Genomic DNA, 23,191 nt, shown 5'->3' with positions numbered 1-23,191 from the left:
GAGGAGGGGTAAGGTGTATGGGATTATGAGTTATTTTTTCTTTTTCTGGGGTGATGCAAATGTTCTAAAAAATGATCATGGTGAAGAATACACAACTATGTGATGATATTGTGAGCCATTAATGGTATAATATGGTTAGATAATATGTGTGAATATTTCTCAATAAAAATATTTTAAAAAATAATAGAGGGTGGGCCACGGTGGCTCAACAGGTAAGAATGCTTGCCTGCCAAGCCCGAGGACCTGGGTTCAATTCCCGGTGCCTGCCCATGTTAAAAATAATAATAATAATAATAATAATAATAATAATAATAATAATAGAGGGGTATACAGAAGAAATGGACCTAGTGCAAACTACAGACTATATTTAACAGTAATATTTTAAAACTTTCATCAGCAGTAATAAATGTACTTTACCAATACTGTGGGTTAATAATGGAGATGTTGGGTAGGGGGTATGGGAGGATTTGGGTTTTTGTTTTTATTTTCATTTCTTTTCTGCAGTATTAAAAATGTTCTGAAATTGATCATGTGGCGATACCATGAGTCAGTGATTGTATACGTGAGATGGTTTGTATGGTATGTGAATATATCTCAATAAAATTGCATTAAAAATATATATATATTATGACCATGGAGCAAGAGCAAAATGCCACATGCTTTTCTTTCTTCCTTGATCATGTCTAGATTAAACTTCTGAAGCTTTCACTGATATCAGGTCCCTGATGAGGTCTTGCTGACAGTAAAGCCCTAATAAATCACTAACCCTTGCCCTTTAAGCTTCCTTTTTCTTTTTGTTAGGTTCGGCTCAGTAAAAACTATGAGAAAGCACTGGAACAAATAGATGAAAACCTAATTTACTGGCCCCGTTTTATTAGACATAAATGTAAACAGAGATTCACCAAGATTACCCAGTACCTAATTCGGATTAGAAAACTTACACTAAAGCGACAGTAAGTATTTGGACCGTTCGTTTATTTCTTGATTTTTATGTTTGTCTTTCTTTCCATGGAGCATGTTATCAAGCTGAAAGATTATTTGTGAAGCATCTAATAATGCTTTCTATTTAATTAAACTTTGTGCACTCTTTCATGGCATACCATGCTATGAAGAACATTCACCTCAGATGAAAATTGTACCCTTTTGGGTGAGCCATGGTGGCTCAGCAGGCAAGAACACTTGCCTGCCATGCCAGAGGGCCTGGGTTCGATTCCTGGTACCTGCCCATGTATATAAAAAAAGAAGATTGTACTCTTTTACAATAAAAAAGTTTTAAAAAAATTTGTGCCCTTTGATTTGCAGGATTTTAAAAATAGTGTATTACAATTTGATTATCCACTCCATGCCAGAGGGCCTGGGTTCGATTCCTGGTACCTGCCCATGTATATAAAAAAAGAAGATTGTACTCTTTTACAATAACAAAGTTTTAAAAAAAATTTGTGCCCTTTGATTTGCAGGATTTTAAAAATAGTGTATTACAACTTGATTATCCACTCCCTGCCTGAAATTTGACTTTGGAAAATTTCTTTATAATCTCATGAGGGAATTTTAAAATTAAGGATGTGAAAATGACATGAAAAAGTGAAGAAACAGAAACATAAGCACTTCATTCTGTGTTCACTGAAAATGAATTTTAAGAAGTGACATAAAATCCCACAGAATTAATTGACTACCTTCTTAAAGAGCATTAGGTTCTAACCCTTTTTTCATTGTGACCTACAGGAAATACTAAAGTTGTCAGTCTTCTGTAGAAGACTGCTTTTTCTCAATTTCTGCTTTTCTTAATTCACTAAAGCATTAATTTTCACATAATGGATGACCTCAGAAATCTCAAAATCTTTAAGGAAAACAAGCACTGCAATATTAAAATATGCATAAAATGAGCTTCTATAGTGTTAATTTCTAGAAATTTTTACGTAATTTGATCTTGTGTTGAGCTGAGTCCTACAAAACCAGTTCCAATCCTTTCCCTTCTCTTCTTTTAAAAGGAACACACAGCACATGGGCTTAGATTTTCTGACATTGTGTTTTTACTTTCCATAGGAGAAAACTTGTTCCTTTGAGTAAGAAGGTGGAACGGAGGGAAAAAAGGAGAGAGGTAACTTACTGTTCTAATACTCATAACTTCCATATTTTCATCGGGGTTGGGGAAGGCTATGCAGGCAGGGTTCATGAGAAAGAGTCTGTTACCATTGTTTGTAAACTGCTTAGGCCCTGATGGGTCAGTGCATGTTAAAATATGGGTACCTTGGGAATATAGGCAATGGGAAAACAGGAAGAAAACTTCAAAAATCCCCAACACCTTATTTGAAATTCTTGAAGTCAGATGTTTCAAAATTCTGAAGTTCGATGTTGTCCATCATGTATGCATAAGTGTTATCCTCAGCAGAGCCTGAGCACTCTATTCAAACACACTAGTGTTTCTACAATGAAATAGAAGTATTTTCATACTAGGTGAATTTTTTTTAAGTCTTTATATAGGCACATATCAGTTCAGGTCATGATTTGCCACTAAATTGAGCTTTTTGGATTTTAAAATTGTGGACTCTACTTTGATCCGGGATTATTTGTTTCTTAGAAGTAAAACAGGCAGTTTTGTTATAGTAATGAATAGTGAAGGTAATCATTGTGCTATTCATGGAAAATGTGCACTAGTCAGGAATCTCTAACCTTTTTCCCCAAAATTGCCTATTCTACAACTTTACCCAAGCACCTCACTCAAATAGAAAATGCTTCAAGACCCAGAAGACAGCTTTTCCTGACAAATTCAGATTTGCAGTCATTCTTTCTATTTGCTTTGTTTTTTACCTCCTTTCTACCAATAGGCATTTGCCTGATCATTAATCGTATCCTATCTAGAAATAGCTTTAATGAGCTTTTAAATGTAGTGATATATGTATGCTTGGACTAATCTGTATAATATAAATTATAATTTGTGATGTAGCAGTACAAAGGTCTGGTTCTTTATAAAGGATACATTTGTCTTTAAGCGCTGTCGTAATTTACAGATATCTCAAAGATACATAAATGTGTTGTTGATTGTATTAAGTACACTCTCTTCAGTTTTCATGTTTCCTCCACCAATAATGCGGAATTTTTCTCTCAAATCCAGCCTAGTGAGTTTTCATCTTCCCCAATTGTCAAACAGGTTTTCTTGCAAAACTTTCAGAAGAAATTAAATTGTTCTAATTATAGTAAATGAATTTGTAGCTCTCTGAAAATATATAGATTTGAGAGATTTTTGAATGGATTGAAAATTAGTTTTTTTAATGTATTTATTAATTAAAAAAGAAACAGAATAAAACAACATACATAATCAGTAATTCACAATATCACTTATTTGCATATTCATCATTTCTTAGAACATTTGCATTAATTCAGAAAAAGAAATAAAAAGACAATAGAAATTTTCAAATGTTGTAACCACAGAACAAGATTAAAAAAAATTTCTTCCTCAAACTCACTGTTAAAATGTTTCCTTTCTCTTGAAGGAACAGATTAAGTGTTAAAATTATTTTTTAAAATTTCTGCTAGGTTACATCCTACTGACAGCCCTTTGTTATCTCAGAAAAGGTTGGGAAATGTGAAACGGTTTTGTTTTTTGTGCATGGCTTCATGCCTAAAAGTTACTTCTGGAGGACCTCTTTTGATGCTCAGCTGTGGTCTCAGTCTCTCTAAACCCAACTCTGTAAGTGAAATCATTGCCCTCCTCCCTACATGGAACATGACATCCGGGGTGAAAGTCTCCCTGGCTACGTACGTGGGAGATGACTCCCAGGGATGATCCAGACCTGGCACCGTAGGATCAGCAATTCCATCCTGACCAAAAGGGGGGGAAAAGCGTGATTGTCAGTGGTGGAGACGGTTCAAATAGAATCGAGAGGCTACTCTGGAGGTTGCTCTTATCAAGCTTCAGTTAGACCTTGCTACCTATCATAACCTGCCAACCTCCAACCAGGACTATTCCAGCCAATCCTAAAGAACACCCAGGGCAATATTTAAGATTCCACAAGGGTTCTAGGCACTAGTGTAACTTTCCAGAAACCTACAACCTCCAGATGGGTCCCTAGTCCAGATAAGTCCTGAAACCTAGCCTAGCCTCTCCAGAACATCAGATAGTTCCATCTCCCTACCCCACGTTAGTGACACACCCTTCCAATGTGAAAAATTTAGAATTGCCATAGCCCAGACACCCCTAAAGAGAGGGATGGAAAGATCAAAGGTGATGATGGAGTTATACAGAGAAGATAGGATTTAAAAATGAATATGAATGCTGAATCACTAAATTGATATCTCTTTTAGTCTCCAGTATTTTAGAGCAACTAGAAGTAAAAACCTAAAATTGTGAAATTATAACCCATGGTAAACTATGTTCTATAACTAAACAAACAAAATGCATGGCTTATCTTTAAGTTCTACAACCTCTGTAAGTACTATACCATTAGATAACCAGTATGCCTTTCTGACATATCTTAATTGCAGACTATTCAGTGTCATCTATAAACCCACATAGCCAGGGAAATATAAACAACTACATGTTATGATGCATTGTAGAAAGGAGTGTGGCCACCACTTTCAAACTCGGTTAGAACTTCCTTTTTCCTCAGGATACCTTGCTTACTGTATCTGACCCTAGTTATTAACTTTACAGAAACACAGGGCACTAATGTCAGTCTATATGATAAATACTAGTAACAGCAAATTTTTTTAAGGAAAAACTTTTTAAAATTTTTTCTCTCTACACTTCAGTGGCTCACCCTTGAAGTGTAAGCACCCCCTTTAGAGAACAGTGTAGAATATCAGTGTCTTTTAAATGGTCCTTGTGCGCCAGTCACCCAATGTTCTGTGATTTATACTTCACAGTGTAATACTTTTAAGACCCTCTATGACTTTGACCATCAAATTAATAAAAAATCTTAGACTCGTCAGGTAGATTGAGGTCAGGTTTTATGTTCTGGGTTGGGGGAGGAGAGCCATGGTACAGGTTGATGCCCTGCTGTCCTTTCCTATGAGAGATCATGGAAGAGATCTTTGTACTCTATGAGTAGACTATAACATGGTCTCAGAAAGTGTAAATTGTTGAAAGTCCCTGTTCTCTTATTTTCTGCAAAATCTGGGTTCAGGTTTATTAATTTTTAGATACTTAAATGTATGTAGATCTGTATGCTTTGTGTGTATGTGTGTTTATATTTTTTTGCTACTTACAAAATGATAAGAATCTTAAGATTAGAAAGGTTCCCAAGAAGGTTTGACAGAGGAAGAAATCTTACCTGGTTGGAGAGGCAAAAGCCCTAGCATTACTGAGTAGGGGGATGCTTGTTAGTTTCTTCCACTTATACAGGTTCAAAAATAATACTAAGTAAATGGATTTGTTCTTTTTTTTCTTATAGGAAAAGGCATTGATAGCTGCTCGGCTGGACAACGCCATTGAAAAGGAATTACTGGAGAGATTGAAACAAGATACGGTGAGGCTAGGAGCTTTGGGATACAAATACTATTTTTTTAAGATGGTGGTTTCATGCTAGGAAATATTGTGGAATGTGTTTTATTTTGAATTGTGCTAGAAAGATCTGTACTCTAATTTTATCCCTGGAATGAAACAAATAGCATAGAAGCCCTGGCTTCCTCATTTTAGTTGATACCAACTGTTTTAGTTACCCTTGAGATTGCGTTCAGTGTAAGAGACTTTCCCTTTCTACCATTCTTCCTAATTCCCATTCCCAAACAGCAAAGCCAGATCTGGAGAAAAGCCATTAGTTTTATATTGTTAGTTTTTAAGGTTCTTAGAAAAGTAAGAAATGAATTTTTATTTAAAAAAAAAATTAGTATCATTTGTAATACCTTAAAAGAATCAACATTAAATAAATTTTTTTTCCTTATTATTCTCTTTGTCAGCAAAATTTTTTCACCAGTTCATGGGTTTTTATAGACTAAAATTCTAAGTGATGTGGTCTCATCCTCCATGGAAGTTACCTATTTGTTCTTAATCACCGATTACATAAATGCTAAGTCACTGCCGATTCTAGACTTGAAAATTGTACAGAAATGAAATTATTCACCAAATTAAGTATTCTCATTGGATTGCTTAGGGAAAAATAATATGCTTGTCAGACAGTGGACCTTTAAGTGTAATATCCATTCTCTGTATATGCTCTTCAGTATGGCGACATCTACAACTTCCCCATTCATGCCTTCGACAAGGCCCTGGAACAGCAGGAGGCAGAGAGTGACTCTTCAGACGCTGAGGAAAAGGATGATGAAGAGGATGATGAAGAAGTAAGCCTTGTTTGTTTTTGCTTTGTCAAACAGTAACCTACAGGACTAGATGTATTTTTATGTAATCAAGCAACAGAATAGCATCTTCAGTCTCAAATATAATTTGGCCTTTTTTTTTTTTTTGGTCATAAGATTAATTTTGGTTCAGAAGTGGCTGCTTTGTTCTCTTGGTTCAGCCATCGAACTGTTTATGCAATGAACAGTTTAATCTCTTTTATTGGTATTCTAACATTTTTTTCTGCAAGGCAGCAAATGAAAAAATCCTCATTAACTGATAGAATATGCCATTAAGGAAACTGCCGAAGTTACCCTTACTATGTACACGGGAAAATGGCTGCTTAAGGAAGTTGCTGCTTCAGGAGTAACTAGATTTTGGTTGCTTAGTAAATGGACTGATTGTGATTGTTACTGATGCATTTATTTATTAAAGAGTAAAACTAGGTGTCTAAACTGAATTTTTACTATTTTGACTCTAACAGCTATGTTTTATTTTAGGATGTGGGAAAAAGAGAATTTGTGGAAGATGATGAGGTGGACGAGAGTGACATAAGTGACTTTGAGGTGACTTTATGGGTTAAAAAAAAAGTTCTTTAGCCTTTAGGAAAAAAAATAGGGTTTTTGAACATGCACAAAAGCAAATACATACTCCAGCTCTAAATTTAAGCTGATGACAGAAATCTGGGGAACTGACCCAGTATTCTTTCCCCTCCCCTTCTTTAGGACATGGATAAACTGGATGTCAGCAGTGATGAAGATCAGGATCAGAGATCGTCCAGTGAGGAAGAAGAAAAGGCCCTGAGTGACAAACACAAAGGCAAAGCACCTGTGAAAGGACCTTTGCAGAGAAAACGAGCCTATGTAGAAATAGAGTATGAACAGGAGACAGAGCCAGTTGCCAAGGCCAAAACCACGTGATTTCTCCTCTACCATTTATAAATAGGCCTGAACATTTTGAACTTTTCCCTTTCTTTTATTTTATACAGATACACACCTTCAATATTTGCTGTTTCATGTTATATTTAACACAATATTTGTGTTTTCAATATTTATGCCACTTCTGTGGGCAAGAAAGCTAGGAGAGAGTGGAGGAAATTCTTCAGTTGAGTAGAGTATTTTTATAGCCTATATATTAAAGTAACAGCAAGAGCCCAAGAAACTTAACAATTTCCTGAGACTGGAATGAGATTGTGATTGCAAATATTTCTAAGTCTTAAATGCTCTGTGCCCCTGTTTCTTTGGTGTCTTTGTTTTACCCCTTAAATTTTTATTTAGAAATGGTAGGGCTTATCTCTGCAAGTAAAATCATTACCCTCCCCCCTAAGTGGGACATGACTCCCAAAGATGAGCCTGATCCTGACTCTGTGAGATCTGAAATGCCTTCCTGACCAAAAGTGAGGAAAGAAGTATCAGTAGCAGAGAGAGTTCAACTGGAGTAGAGAATCTGTTCCAGGGGCTTGTTACGCAGGTTTCAGTTAGATATTGCTACTTATCATGGTTTGCCAAACCCCAACCAAAGCCATTCCTGCCAATCCTAGAACACCTAGGGCTTTATCTGAGATCTTACAAAGGTTCCATGCACTGTAATTACTTTCCAGAAGCCTACAAGCTCCAATTGGGTTTCTAGGCCAGGTAAGTCCTGAAACCCAGTGGGGACCGCCTCTCCAGAACATTAGCTAGTTCCATCCCCCTATCCCATATTATCAACAGCCCTTGCCAAGATGAAAAAGTTAGAATGGGCATAGCCCAAATACCCCTGAAGATTGGGAGAAAGATCAAAGCAGAAGGTGGAGTTATAACAGAGAAGACATGATTTAACAAATGAGTATGACTGCTGAATCATCACACACATGTATCTTTTAGTTTCCAGTGTCTTGGAGGAGCTAGAAGAAAGAACCGAAAGTTGTGGAACTGTAACCCAACTCTAAGTCTGTTTTATAACTAATTGTTGCAGTGGGTTTTGAAATTTATTGCTTTTTTGTATATGTGTTATTTTTCACAATAAAAAAAAGAAAGAAAAATGGCAGGGCTTAAAATTGTTCTAGTCTTCCCTACCCTACTCTGGGGGTGAAAGGAAGGAAGGAAAAAGAAGACCCAACAATATTTAGTACAAAAATACCTTTTTTTTTTTTTAATAACTCCATGAAAACAATCTGGGATAGAAAATCTCTTTGGGAAAACAGTGCAGACACTAAGTCCTATCGTAGGGCGCATCTTCGGAAGCCTGCTGCACTCTGCTGATCCAGCTCACCACCCTGCTGTCTTGGCAGCTTTGGAGACTTTTCGCCAGGAGTCCCTGAAACATGAAAACAAACAGGCTTTGATTTTTTTGTTGTTATTCTTTCCCTTCTACCTTGATTTTTCTTTATTCGTACCATACTCAAAGGAGGAAAGGATGGATGACACTACAGGGACAGTTCACAGACTAGTCAGAACATGTATTGCTTTAAAATCTGTACCAACGTGCTTTGAATGTCCCATTGTCTCAAGAAGCAGGCACTTCATAACAATCTAGGCAAATTAGGCTGGATCTAGGCTTGAAAATACCTGAGATTAAAAACCTGTATGAAATTATTTGAATAAACTGACAAAACAATAAATTACAGTGTCTCTAAATAGATATGGTCTTTTTTCATGCTGTCTTTATAACTTTCAGTGGGAGATTTCTGTATGGAGTAAGAGGTAAGATAACGGTTTAAATATCTGCTAGTATATATTATGGGCTTTGAGAAGTTAATTTTTGTTGAATATTGGACTAAAGGAAGAATTCCCACATCGGTAAATAAGAGTATGAAAGTACATCTACATAAGAGATGCTGCCCCCAGAAAAACTGAAAAACTGCTGGTGTCTGAAAAGTCCCATCTGTTAAATTATTCTACCTATATTATTACCCATGGAAGGCTTATAGCCATTTTTTTTTCTTTTTATTAAATTCAGAACAGTAGAATAGAACTTCAAAATTTTATAAACTTGGTTATGATGCTTCTGCCTATTTTATCTGAGCCTCAAACATCTGATCATCTTGCCTTCTGGTCTAATCTGTTCTGAATAGCTCTGAAGGAAAATTTACATTTTATCAAATTCTGTTAAATACTAACAGGCTCAAAGGTGAAGAACAAACCCATCGTGTTTGTTTTCTAGACTGGGCAGACATGTAAACTGTAACTAAGAATCAAACGGGGATGGTAGCTCAGTGGCAGAATTCTCCCCTGCCATGCTGGAGACCTGGGTTCGATTTCCCGTGCCCACCCATGCAAAAAAAAAAAAATTGGAAAAGAAAAGGATGGCTGAGGTTGGGAAGGCTATTTCAGGCAGGAGGGGCTACAATCTCAAAGATCATGGAGTTGTGAACTGTCAAGATCGTTGGCTTCACCCACCCAGGATGCTGTCCGTGATGTATTTCTCTCCATACCCTTACTTGCTCTCTCTGCCTCTCTGGTAGAATATGGCCTCACAGTTCTGGAGTATACCTATAACAATTCCAGGTACCAGTGGTGTTCAGTTTTTTGCTGCTCTGACCCAGATACAAATTCTGAGGAAGGTATTAAGTTGACCCAGTTTGAGATGGCCCCTCCCCTACCCCAGTAAATCCAATCAACAAAGATCCTGGTGGATCAATAAGTGTAAGCTAGGTAACCATGTATCAACAGAGTAAGAGAACAGTTTACAGAAGTGAGGGATTCATTGTGAGCTAGCCAAATACCCCAAAAGCAACCAAGGAAAATAGTCATCTAATTTCCCTGATAGTTTCTGTGCTAGTTTGAAACTGTTAGGTACCCCCAAAAGCTATCTTCTTTTGATCCTAATTCAACCTTGTGGGGGCAGACCTATTGATCTTTTGATTTGGTTGTTCCCGTGGAGATATGACCTACAAAATTGTGGGTCTGACTTTTTGATTAGATGGAGATGTGACCCTACCCATTCAGAGTCGGTCTTAGTTTACTGGAGTCCTTAGAAGCTGACACAGAAAGCAAAGAGATCAGAGCAGCAGCAGACTTTTGGAGATGTCCATAGCACATCATTTAACATCTGCAGAGTACTGGAGAGCAGAGAAATGAAACCAAGACACAGACGTAAGAGTTGAAATTCAGAGTTTGCCCTGGGAAAGCTAAGTGAGGTGCACAGATGCTTGGAGACAGAAGCAGCTCAGAGGAAGCCACTGGAACTGGGAGCTGAAAGCAATGAAACATCGGAGCAAAGGGCCAGCAAACATCATCATGTGCCTTCCCATGTGACAGAGAAATCCCAGATGCTGCCTTTCCTGAGAAAGTATCCTGTTGTTGGTGCCTTAATTAGGACATTTTCACAGCCTTAGAATTGTAACTTGTAACTTAATAAATCCCCTTTATAAAAGCCAAAAACAAAAATCAAATACCTAATGGATAATAATACCCAACTGAAGTAGAATGAGGGACTTTTCTGTCCTTACCTTCACCTGCCCTCTAGAGCAGCGGTCCAAGAGAATCAAGCAATCTGTGGCTTCCTGCAACAAAGCAGTCTTAACCGGCTCAGGTGTAAGGCTCTGGTCCCTTGCCACATCACATATCAACTTCAGGAGAGCCTTCAAAAGGACCACAAGTCTGCAGGAAATCCTGGAATCAAGAAAACTATAATCATACTCTAAAATACAGTATTATAAAACCTGGAAGGGACTTGAAAGGCCACCCTGTGCAAAGCCCTCATTTTGCAGATGAAGGGATTGAAGTCAAAGTTAAATGACTTAAAAGGCCACAGAGGCAGAACTAAGAACCACACTCAAGGTTACTTAGGTACCCTGCTCTTTCTACAGCATACCTCCTATATTCACACGCATACTCACTCTGGCCTGCTCAAGAATAACTGCTTTACCCCAGAAGCTTCATTGTATCTAATGTAAGGAAACAGTCCCCTTTTTTAAGGACTAAAAAGGGAAAATGAGTGTCTCCCCTTCCCTAAAGTGTATACTTTTAGCCAGAGAACAGAAGCCAGCCCACAGTCCTCTAACTTTTATGCTGTTTTATGCCTGGAAGTTAAAAATGGTGTGAGGGAAAGAAGCTTAGCTTCTAGGACTTCCACGCTTATGGGACTTAAGTATCAATTTGAATTTTCTTAATTGCAGATCTTAGCTTACCTGTGACTCTCGTATTCAATAGTTTCCTTTAGATAAACTTGTCCTGCTCTATTCTCCACACTCCACCCCCTCCTTACATACACATAGCATATTCATTTTCTAACCTCCCTATGTTTGTTCACCTGTCCCTTCTACTTAAAATCTTGGTTCTGCTCTTTTAAGGCTTGGCTCAGAGGGCAGTGCAAATGGTGGCTGGTGGCAAGAATTCTCACCTGATGAGCTAGAGACCCGGGTTCGATTCCCATGAGCCTGCCCATGCAAAGAAAAAAGGTATTTATTGAAGGCTTGGCTCAGAGTCAATCTGACTCTATTTACTCCATCCATCTTCTCTAGTCTATTCATCAAATATTTAGATACTTACTACTAGGTACTAAGTATACTGTAGAAGAATGTAACAGATGTAGGTCTCCCATCCTCCTGGAGCTTATGGTTCAGTAGTAGAGAAAGATAGGTAAACAAATGCAATCTAGTTACAAGTAAGTGCTAAATTGAAGAACTCTATGAAACTTTAAGTGACCAAGGGAAAGATTTTTATGGAGAAAAGTTACTTTGGATTCCTTTTACATTATAAGGAAGTGGGGGAACATGGTCCATAATGCATGTATATGATGCTGCAACACTGTAGCCTCTAGATGAGAAAACACTGTAACCTATAGCTGAGAAAAAAACTTTCCATTTTTTCATGTAAGAGAGGCTTTTACTGACTAGTGGTTTGGGTTTAAATGTATAATTCCCGATACCTATCTCATCCCAGAGTTGGAATGTTTCCTCAGGAAGAATATCCTAAATTGTGCTCTCCTGATCAGTACTTTGCAGATGTTAAATGACGTGCTATGAAGTATTGTGTTCTCAGTTTTAAGGAACAAAGTTAAGCAATTCTCAGTTTGTTTTAAGGAACAAAGTTAAGCAAGTGTCGTTGCTGTAGTACCTCTGCATGGCCTTTAATATTTTAATAAGCATTATAATCTAGAGGGATGTAGGACCAACAGAGTTTCCTTATTTATTTGATGATAGATTTTTTTTTTCTGTGAAACATCAAATAGTACCTAGATGGGTATTCTTCAGTACACCAGGCTAAGTCATTCTTACAATATGCTTGAGTTTAAAAAGGAAGCAATTTAATGATGTTGGAATTGACAATTGATGCCTTATGAAAAAAGGTCCCAAAAACAAGAACCTGAAGCAAGAATAGGTATATTTTATTCTTCCAATGCCACTGTCTCATTCAAAATCCTTTAGGCATGTCCAATGGGAGTTAATAAAAAATATGGTACACCTTTAACACTTGGTGTGGCATGTAATCTGGACAAATTCTGACAAGAAAATCAGCTGAGCTGTGTCCCTTTTAACACATTTCTTTGCTTGGCTGCCATACCTGGGCCATGTATACTGAATAAGAAGTTTTAGGGTTTCCAGTATCTTCAATCTAGCCTCCTCTTCTGGTCCATCATAAACCTCCAGATAACCAATGATGACTCGCTCCAGCCTCTTCAAATGCCGGACAGTTAGAATCCCCAACCTAAAAATAAGAGAAAATGTGAAGGTCGCAGCTGAAGTAGGGGAGAGAGGCCAGACCCACAGCCCAGGCTTCACCTCTTCACAAACGCTGGTAAGTTTCTCGCATAGGTCCTGCGTAGGAGAAGGCGGTGCTCTGGCTCCATGTAGGTCAGGATCAGCTGCAGTACCTCATCACAGTGTGTGGTGGGTCGAGCCCTGTCTCCCTTCCACTGCAAGGCCTTCTCCAAGATGGGGAATAAATCCAGGAGACACAGGAGCACAGCCTAGGAGGAACAAGTGAAAAGAAACCATATAGGTCATCCATTCTGCATTCACAACCACTCAGTGATTTGTCTAGGAGCTCTGTTAATTTACTGTCCTTGGGGTCCATGTCACAAAATTCTGAAAGACACAAGTAATAATAGATTAAATGTTTATCACTTTACATTCTTTATCTCCATCTGACAGTCTCAAAATAGTACTATACCGTCAGGACTGTTTGCTGCTTCAACAGACGAGTAGAACATATGGAATAAAAATAAATAATAGGGGGAAGACTGTTTGCTGCTAATCTATAAAATGGGAAGAAATGACATTAGCGGCGTGGCAAAGTCGGGATCTTAACCCAGATTTTAGTTTTAAGTCTAGTGATACTTGCGTTTTCTTAGGGAAAAAAATGCTCCTATAATCAAAGATGACCCTAATTTGTGTCAAATTTCACAGCTCTACCCTTTTAGGTACTCCTTGGATCTCTGTGTAGGCATTCCCTCTTAGGTACTCCCTGGATCTTTGGTTTTTCCGTGTGTGTGTGTGATTTAAACATTTTCTTCACCATCTCAAGAACCTCAACCTTTTTGGTCTTTAGTACTGGATTCTCAATACCCAAAATAATATTTTGAAAAGAAAAGAAAGGGGGAGAGTGGGGAGGGAATAAAATGAGAAAACAGGTTGTTTTTACCTTGCTGGCCAGGGCTGCTAAGACAAATACCAAAGAATGGTTGGCTTAAACAACAGGAATGTAATGTCTCCTAGTTTTGGAAGCTAGAAGTCCTAAATCCAAATTCTGTAGAGTTCTGGTGGTGACTCTATCCCTGCCTCCATCCCACTGTGATCTCTTTGTGCCTCCTCCTCTGGCTTCAATCCCTCCTGCTCACTTATCTGGATCTCTGTCTAGATTTCCTCACCTTATAAAGACTCCAGTCATAAAGGATTCAGGCCCAACCTGCTTCAGTTTGGCCTCTAGGATCTTTTGAAGATGCCTTTAGGTAAGGACTTACACATGTCCTTGTGGGGAAAATGAATCAAACTATCACATACCTCTAATTTCATATAAATTGCTTCTTCTGTCTTTAGAATGTTCTTTCCCCTTCTAAAAAACTCCTACCGGTCATAAGTAATTACCGCCTCCTTCCCAAAGTTTTCTAGAACTACCCCAATACCACCGTGCTGGTTAGTTACTTACCGCAAGACACTTAACAATTTATACAAACCTATTATACTGATCACTCTGAGCAGTAGATATGTGTATAAATATTTGTATGTAAATATATTTATACAAATACCTCTCCAAAGGGTTTCTGAAAGCCAGAAACCCTGTTTGATTCATCTATTCTTTGAGCCTACAAAAATGTTTCCGGGCACACTATGTATCAATAAATTTCTGCTGATGAATGAATTAACAACACACAAAAATACCCAAATACAATTAATCTCAAGTGTGTATATGTGTTGATATAAGGCAACACAGATGAAGAATACTTTAATAAAAACAGAATTTGTTCAGACATATTGTTAATAAAAACAGAATTTGTTCAGTCCTCACATGATACATAATTGGCCCAGATGCAGACAAAACACTGGCTTTTCTGGGGAGACTCAAGAAAGTAGATGCCAGCTTGGTATTGAGAACTTTCCATGAGTCACTTGCTATCTACATATTTTCAACTTGACAACAGCTTTTAATTATAATCCTCTTTCCAAGAGAGGAAAATGTCTCCCAACTATTCTTACTCACATAATGCCTTCTTCTCCTTAAGTTTAGAGAACCCAGACTCACAATTATGAACAGATGTTACAATTACCTGAATGAGGTGGTGCTCCGGCATGTACAAGTGGTTGAAAATGGCATGGTATAGGACCTGAGCCCTGTTATACTGGAGCAAATCAGCAGCTGGCTGCAATTAGATAAATTACCCAGTTAAAAGTTTCTCAAAAAGGGGGAAAATTCAACTTCCCCAAGTTGAATTCTTGATATTCTCACAAGCAGTGCAGACAACCAAAGCTATAGGCTGAGCCTCCAATCATGGGGTTTGTTCATATGAAACTTAACCCCACAAAGAATAGGTCAAGCCTACTTAAAATTAGGCCTAAGAGTCACCCCCAAGAGAACCTCTTTGATTGCTCAGATGTGGTCTCTCTCTCCAGCCAACACAAAAGCAAACTCACTGCCTTCCCACTGTCCACGTGGGACATGACTCCCAGGGGTGTGGACCTTCCTGGCAACGTGGGACAGAAATCCTAGAATGAGCTGAGACTCAGCATCAAGGGATTGAGAAAAACTTCTCGACCAAAATGGGGAAGAGTGAAATGAGACAAAATAAAGTGTCAATGGCTAAGAGATTCCAAACAGAGTCTGGAGGTTATCCTGGAGGTTATTCTTATGCATTCAATAGATATCACCTTGTTAGTCAAGATGTAGTGGAGAGGCTGGAGGGAACTGCCTGACAACGTGGAACTGTGTTCCAGTAGCCATGTTTCTTGAAGATGATTATATAATGATACAGCTTTCACAATGTGACTGTGTGATTGTGCAAACCTTGTGTCTGATGCTCCTTTTATCTACCTTATCAAGAGACGAGTAAAACATATGGAATAAAGATGAATGGGGGAAAAAAAAGTTTCTCAAGATTGGGAAAATGTTGATAATTTTTGAAACTTGATTGTGGGTACACAGAGTCATTATACCACTCTATCTACTTCTGTGTATGTTTTTAAAGTTCTATAATATAAAGTTAAAAAGTTTCCTTAAGTCATAGCTTGCATATTTGGGTATAATCCTTTTTGGGCTCTGAATTTTTTAGTTTCTTGATAAAGTCAACTGTTAATTACTCAGGATCTGGTTATTCAATTTGATAATGATCTATGCCTTCCTTTTCTTCTATAATTATCTTTTAAGTTTTCACATCACCTGTGAGATACAAGCCCTAGGTTGGCAGAGGGAAAGAATAAGGAGAGAAAATATAAATAAGTGAATGTGATTATTCAATAACTTTAATAGATAGTAAGTGAGCTGTAAATGGGCAACCATAAAACAGTGTTATGATGAATGAGTCAGTCTGTTCCATTAGCACAAATGACAGAGGAGAGGCTACTCACCACGTTACACACAATGTGATGGAGGCAGTGGGCACCCAAGATTTTGTTCTCAGTTTGATAGTCATCTGAGATGAGCAATGATGGGGGCAGTATCTTTTCCAGATACTGGTTCAGCCAGGGTCGAGTGATCTGTTGCAGAGTCCAGGAGAAAACATGCTTGGTGGCAGGGTTATTCTTCCAGGATTCCCTAAATGGAAATGTAAAACCATATTAAGTACAACATTAAGTAAAGTGATTTGGTATTCAATTAGCAAAGGAAATTAACCTGTTCACAAATAGAGTATTTTCATGTCCTTGAAAATACACATCCCATGTAATAAAACCTGTGATTTGATGACATACATTTTAAGATTTGGATCAAAATAACTTAAATATCTTGCATAATACACTTAACATCACCTAGGGTTCCCTCTGGATTTAAACCTGATCCAATGAGAAGTAACCATTTATAACCACAGTTACTCAAGAGACCTCTGGGATGGTGGGGGTAATAGAGTGAAGGTGTGTTGAGACGGGAGAGAGGAGTAAAGGAAGTATCGCCATTATTATTAGTATTATTATTATTAAGGGAACAAGCAAATTTGAACAGCAATTTATATCTTTAAAGTTAATTTATACACATTAATCCTCACAATAACTGCAAAACAATTATTGAATATGTTTTGGAACATATTCAAAAAAGGCTGTCTAAGGTGGCCCACCCAGAAGTAATAAAAAGAAACAAACTCAAAATCAAGACCTAACTCCAAGTTCCTGGTAAAACGACAATTACAGACACATTTTTTTTTCTCATCACTTCAGAGCAACAAATATTAACCTACAAAGTACCAACTGAAAACTCATAGAAAGCACTTTAATAGCAATCTCAACGGATCTTATTTTTTCATCCCAAACACTGCTTCCTTATCTAATAACTAACCTATCTGTGAAACCCACATCCACATTTTAACACTGTAGGAACAGAATTACTTTATAAAACCAGTTTTTATTCCTATTATAGTCTTGATATATACAAATAGCACAATAGTCAAACCTTAATTGAACTGTAACCCCAAAGTGTGCCAGATGTTGCCAGAAGGCAAACCCTAAAACTATGAAAAGCCTCATTGAACTATAATCTTGAGGTCTGTGACCTTTCGAAGCAGTCTGAAGCAAAAACCTATAACTACTGTTAAGGCACTGGACTTAACCTAGATGCCTGGATGTTTTAATAATAATGCTTTACTGTATGTACAAACCGTACCTGTAAATGAACACTGGTGACTGGTTCTGCCAGCAAACCCCTATTTTGTCTTAGTATCTGCTAACCTTTGAAATAACAAATACTTGCAACTGTTAAAAGGTACTGAACTGTAACCCAGATGCCTGAATTTCGGAATAATGGCCTCTTATACTGCAACTTATGACTAACCCTGCTAAGAGTCCCCTATCTCAATTTATATAACCGAACAGTAACAAAACAACTCCTGACTGGCCCCATTTATATTCCCTTATCCTATTTTACAACCCTTAAGCCAGGTGCTCCTGCACATAACCCCCTCAATAATTATTAATGAAGTGAAATGAGTCAGCCCAAAATTAACCACCTTACTCATTACCTTCAGTTTGCCTGCCTTTGTTTTAATACTATCAAACTTGGAGACTTTTTGTGATTCAGAGAGACAGAGCTGAGGTTTTAACCTCCTGTTCTCCCTGTGCTGTGCACAATTGAAAGCTTTCTCTCTTTGACATTCCGGTGTCTCAAAATTGGTTGCTGAGCACACAGGGTGGCAAATCCACATTTTTGTCCAGTACCATCTGCACTGGGTTGAACAGTGTCCCCCCAAAATTCATGCCCACACAGCACCTCAGAATGTGGGCTTATTTGGAAATATGGTCTTTGCAGATGTAACTGCTAAGATATTATACTGGATTAGGGAGGGCCCCAAATCCAATAAGACTGGTGTCCCTATAAAAGGAGGAGATTTGGACCCAAAGAAACACAAGGAGAAGACTGCCATATGAAGGCAGAGACTGGAGTTATGTTGGCAGCTGGAAGACACAAGGACGGGTTCTTCCCCAGAGTCTTCAGAGGGAGCATGGCTCTACTAATACTTCCTTTTTTGTTTTTGCATGGGCAGGCACTGGGAATCTAACCCAGGTCTCCAGCATGGCAGGCGAGAACTCTGCCACTGAGCCACCAGGGCCCGGCCTCTACTAATACTTTCATTTCAGACTTTTGGACTCCAGAACTGTGAGAGAATAAATTTCTGTTGTTTTAAGCCACCTAACAGGTGGATATTTGTTATCACAGCTCTAAACTAATATACTATCTAATAAATACTGATGAGCTCCAAGATACTTAAGTATAAAAGTCAAACCATAAGTTTCAATCATCTCCAACTCCCCACCACCAGCTAAGCTGTGAAACTTAAGTCCAACTAAGTGGAACAGAATTTCCAATTTATTCAAAGCAGTTGTCATCTGAATTTTAAAAAGCACTGAAAAATGGAGTGTGACAACCTGAGTTCTAATCTCATACTTGCCACTGCCTAATTGTTATTTATAGCATAACCTTTCTAAGCCTTAAGATATCTGCTTAAGATATCACTGCCCTCCACCTCTCTACGTGGGACATGACTCCCAGGGGTGTAAACCTTCCTGGCAACGTGGGACAGAAGTCCTAGAATGAGCTGGGACTCAGCATCAAGGGACTGAGAAAACCTTCTTGACCAAAAGGGGGAAGAGAGAAATGAGACAAAATAAAGTGTCAACGGCTGAGAGATTCCAAACAGAGTCGAGAGGTTATCCTGGAGGTTATTCTTACACATTCAATAGATACCACCTTTTTAGTTAAGGTGTAATGGAGAGGCTGGAGGAAACTGCCTGAAAATGTAGAGCTGTGTTCCAGTAGCCAAGCTTCTTGAAGATGATTGTATAATGATATAGCTTTCACAGTGTGATGTGTGATTGTGAAAACCTTGTGCCTGATGCTCCTTTTACCTATGGTATGGACAGATGAGTAAAACATATAGATTAAAAATAAATAAATAATAGGGGGAACAAATGTTAAAATAAATTTAGTAGACTGAAATGCTAGTGATCAATGAAAGAGTGTGGTAAGGGGTATAGAAAAAAATAGGGGAAACAAAGCTAAAATATATTGGGTAGATGGAAACACTACAAGTCAATGAGAGGGAGGGGTAAGGGGTATGATATGTATGAGTTTCTTTCTTTTTTCTTTTTATCTCTTTTTCTGAATTGATGCAAACGTTCTAAGAAATGATCATGATGATGAATATACAACTATGAGAAGATATTGTGAGCTACTGATGATATCCAAGAATGGAGTGATCATATGGTAAGAATGTTCATGTTCGTTTGTTGTTATGTTTAAAAAAAATAAAAATTAAAAAAAAAAAGAAAAAGATGCCTGCTATTTCAGCAACCTTATTTAATTTCAAAAGAACCTAAAGTTCCTTTGGGCACTAACATTCCAAGACATGAAGCTGAAGCCCTTTTAGGCAGGAATACTCACTTATTCAAATCCGGTTTGAGAAGCCCCATTACCACAGTAAATCTCCCCTTCTCATCTTCACTTTCTCCATGAAGAAATCGTGCCACAGAACCACAGTCAGTAACTTGAAGAAGTAAGGCAAGCACTTGTCCAGCAACATCCTGAGATCGTGGGCTGGTCCATGGTTGCTTCAAGCTGTGCGTGATGGCAAAAATATAAATGGGTCCTTCCAAGTGATGCAAGCCAGTTTTCCATGCCAGGCAAACCAGGGAATTCTTGGCAGTCTCAACTTTCCTCAGTAGCTTAAGAAACAGTAACCCAACCTCTTCTGCTTTCTCAGCCACCTCAGAATGACTATCGCTTCTACCTTCCTTTTCATTGGGTGGTGCCGCGTAGCTCCCCAGGGCCTTTGCCACCTCCCCCAGCATCTCGGGCATTCCGCGGATTGGTGGCCCACTCTCCTCAAATAATTTGCCACATTCTGTAGCTTCTATTATAGCACTGAGGTCCTGAAAAGCTGCACCTCTGGCGTTACCCCGTCGGGCCTCCTGGCCGGTAAGACGGTGCAAAATCTGGGAGAAAGTCTGTCCGAGTACAGTGGGAGGCCACTGCGCACACAAGGAAGGGCTTTTCCGCGATGGGGTTTCCCCAGCACTGTTAAGCTCCATTCTTCAGACTGCGGCAGGCAGCGGCTGAGCTCCCCACAAGGACCAGTATGGAGGCGGGGAAGGACCTGCTAAAGAAGGAGGAAGAATTACCGGAAGGCTGAAATTCTCCCCAAAACTAGAACTACATCCACATATAATAAAACTCCGAGTAGTCCTGGAGAAGGGCTACGAGAGCCTATGGGGAAAGAATAAAGTGTAAAGGGAGGGATGCGGGAAAGGATAAGGGACCTAAATAAGGGTCTCGGACTCTCAGCAGTGAAAAAAACTGCTCTTGCCGTCCTGAACACGCAAAACAAGATTAAGAGATTAAGGAACAAATTCCTGAGACAGAACAGGAACACACCAACCTGCCTTCGCAGACCTGGCCGCACAACTTTAATTTCTAACGGGCATCCGGACGTAGCTAAATCGTGGCCGCAAAGCACAGGGCTGGCTTCCGCCAATACTGCCGCAATGCACTGTCGTTTCACGACGTACCGTCGTAGAGCAACAGAGAGCTTGGTCCTGGGGGGGGGGAAGCAGAAAGGTGGAGCCATCGTAAATATATTTGCATACAGAGAATCACGCAATAATTTTGTTTCTACTTTCATTTATTAAGCCGAAAACAAAGAAAATAACGGAAATAGCGTAAAAATTTATGCGTGCAAGGGAGTTTGTGTTTCAATACCAAACATATCGTTCCCAGTAGTCACCCTGTCTGTAAAGTAAGTGTCATATACCCGGGGCTCTTCCGGAAAATGTATTATGGTGATCCTTTTGTGGTTCATGAGTATGATGATTGGGTTTCCATGCGCTTGTGTGAAATGTGCCTCCCTTAAAATCTTGTTACGACGTTGGCACATTACCCGTCTGATCTGAACTGTAAGGATCATATGAGAATCCGCTTTGGCTAAAACATCTGGGGTGCTGGAAAATTGAACTTGTGGACGATCGAAGGTTGTTTGTATGTTGTTTCTATTCTCCGGTTAGTGTGGTATGTTACGTACGGGTCGTGCTTGGCTGGCAGAGTTCGTTGGTATTTATCCAAACTCTCTCACAGAACAGCTCCAGCGTCAGGGGGTCCAGTCTTCAGGTAGAGTCTTCTTTCTCCAATGTGTCTCTACTGTTCCAAACCCTGGGGGGCCAGGAGAGTTTTCCACTATCCATTTCTGTCTGAACATATACCCACTTCTTTTTTTTTATTATTAATTTAAAAAAATTGAACGAACAAAAACATTCCTAACATACAATCGTTCCGTCCGTAGATGTTTTGCAGCGGCATTGAAGTTTTGTGAATGTGGAGTCGGAAATAATCGCCTTCCGTTTTTGAACCGAGGGTGGGAAAACTGGAATTGGTTCCCGCTCAGGCTGTTTATAGGCAAGCACGGGACTCGGTCAAGGTTGAGGCAGGGTCTGTGTACGCTCAGTTTCCCATCAACCTCGTCATTTAGGAGAATGGACCTAATGTTGAAATCTGAAAATTTCTGAAGAGAAGCCAGGACGTTGCTCATTCAGTATCTCAAAACCAGGAAGATGAATTGATTTTTGCAGGAAAAAAAGACGTAGAACTTGTATCAACTTAAGGAGCTTTGATGCAGCAAGCCACAGCGATTCAAAACAAAGATGTAAAAAAGATTTAGAGTAGTGTCTGTGTCTCAGAAAAAGGAACAGTAAAGCAGGCTGAGGAATCAGATCTGAGTTGTCCAGCTAGGGCAACAAGATGTCAGAGGGTTTCTAAGGCCTATTTATGGTATTTAAATGGTATAATAAAATTCAACTGCTAAACACATCAAACAAAAACCCAAATACCTGTGCGCTGACCCCACCTCGGCTTGAGGCTGCCCAGAAGGAGGCAATTCGCCCCGCCTAGCGTGGAAAGCGCCGGGGACTCCCCGGCCGCTGAGCGCAGTATCCGGCCACTGCGGCAGGCGGCGCCCGGAACAAGCCCCAGAGCCAACGAGGGCGCGAGGCTGCGGTGACCTTTGCGGGGCGCCAGGAGTCAGTCTTCTTGGGTTCGTTTTTGACAGTTCCTGTGCGCCCTCCTGTGCCCTAGCCTTCTCACGCTGCGCCGGCGTTATTCATGTCCCGTCCTGCGGGTTCCCTGGAGGTGAAAACTTGTGTGCAATTCATACCGGGTCCCCACGGTGCCTGGCCCACCTGGGGAGTTTGCAGGTAGGGAGTCTCATAGCTTCCACCGTGTCGTGAGGAAGCCGAGGACAGAAACTTGATTTTGTGCCAAGGCGTGGGCGGTAGGGCAGAGACCTGGGCCACGGGCACCCAGAGGGATTGCAGGAGACCCGCACGCCCACTCCTCGTGGAGGGATCTTGCGCCCCGGCCCTGTCCAAGAAAGCGTGGCCCCTGGGGACCGCTGCCCGCATCTGCTCAGCCTCCACCGCGGTGGTTCAGCGGGTCGCCTCCCGGCTTCGGGGTCCCGCCTGTTTCCGCGGAAGCATGTAACTGGCTCCCAAGTGTCCAATCTTCGGATTTTTGGAGTGTGTTATACGGGTAGGGGTTTGGGGATGAGTACAGGGAGGTGGAGTCGGGGGTGGCGGTGAAGGACAAAGTCTCTTCTTTCCAGGGGGGTGGCGCAGGGGACCGTACAGTACCTTCATTCCAACTTGGTACACTTCTTGCAGACATCTGTCTACGAGTTCTTCTTTCGTTCCTTCCTCCCTCTCCGCTTTCCTAACATCTGACTTTCCTTCCTTTCTTGCTTGCTTTGTGACCTTGGCAAAAGTTGAAGGACTTCTCTGGGCCTTAATTTCCTTATTGGTGGATGAGGGTAATAGGA

The 23,191-nt window shown here is 39.7% G+C and overlaps 2 protein-coding genes and 1 non-coding gene across 8 annotated transcripts in view; 2 read left to right on the top strand and 1 right to left on the bottom strand.

The window, feature by feature from the left end:
- Positions 1 to 8,893, top strand: part of MAK16 (MAK16 homolog) — a 13,844-nt gene extending 4,951 nt beyond the window's left edge. The window contains exons 5-10 of the mRNA XM_077144425.1: positions 802 to 953; positions 2,044 to 2,098; positions 5,391 to 5,465; positions 6,160 to 6,276; positions 6,772 to 6,837; positions 6,997 to 8,893. Coding sequence (XP_077000540.1) covers positions 802 to 953; positions 2,044 to 2,098; positions 5,391 to 5,465; positions 6,160 to 6,276; positions 6,772 to 6,837; positions 6,997 to 7,191 — 660 coding nt within the window. The 3' untranslated portion in view covers positions 7,192 to 8,893. The remainder of the gene's footprint in view (positions 1 to 801; positions 954 to 2,043; positions 2,099 to 5,390; positions 5,466 to 6,159; positions 6,277 to 6,771; positions 6,838 to 6,996) is intronic.
- On the bottom strand, positions 8,428 to 23,191 carry TTI2 (TELO2 interacting protein 2). 6 transcript variants are annotated; one of them, XM_077144423.1, is made up of 8 exons: positions 23,007 to 23,191; positions 19,774 to 20,488; positions 16,257 to 16,443; positions 14,963 to 15,055; positions 12,978 to 13,165; positions 12,760 to 12,903; positions 10,704 to 10,866; positions 8,428 to 8,569 (listed from the first exon to the last, which is right to left on the bottom strand). In XM_077144423.1, the coding sequence occupies exons 2-8, from the start codon at positions 20,418 to 20,420 to the stop codon at positions 8,465 to 8,467; spliced, it is 1,527 nt and encodes a 508-aa protein (XP_077000538.1). In that variant the 5' UTR covers positions 20,421 to 20,488; positions 23,007 to 23,191; the 3' UTR covers positions 8,428 to 8,464. The 6 variants fall into 6 exon arrangements, with proteins under 6 accessions (XP_077000538.1, XP_077000534.1, XP_077000535.1 ...); XM_077144419.1 differs by lacking the exon at positions 23,007 to 23,191 and adding an exon at positions 20,772 to 20,873 and having other exon boundaries at positions 19,774 to 20,485; XM_077144420.1 differs by lacking the exon at positions 23,007 to 23,191 and adding an exon at positions 20,768 to 20,871.
- LOC143670047 (small nucleolar RNA U13) lies at positions 21,171 to 21,275 on the top strand. The gene has a single exon (XR_013169229.1). It is a non-coding gene; the product is annotated as a small nucleolar RNA U13 (small nucleolar RNA).

The sequence above is a fragment of the Tamandua tetradactyla genome, chromosome 26 (genome assembly GCF_023851605.1).
Source record: "Tamandua tetradactyla isolate mTamTet1 chromosome 26, mTamTet1.pri, whole genome shotgun sequence".
NCBI lineage: Eukaryota > Metazoa > Chordata > Mammalia > Pilosa > Myrmecophagidae > Tamandua > Tamandua tetradactyla.
Note: the sequence above shows the minus strand (reverse complement) of the source record. Positions and strands in the feature narration are given on the sequence as shown.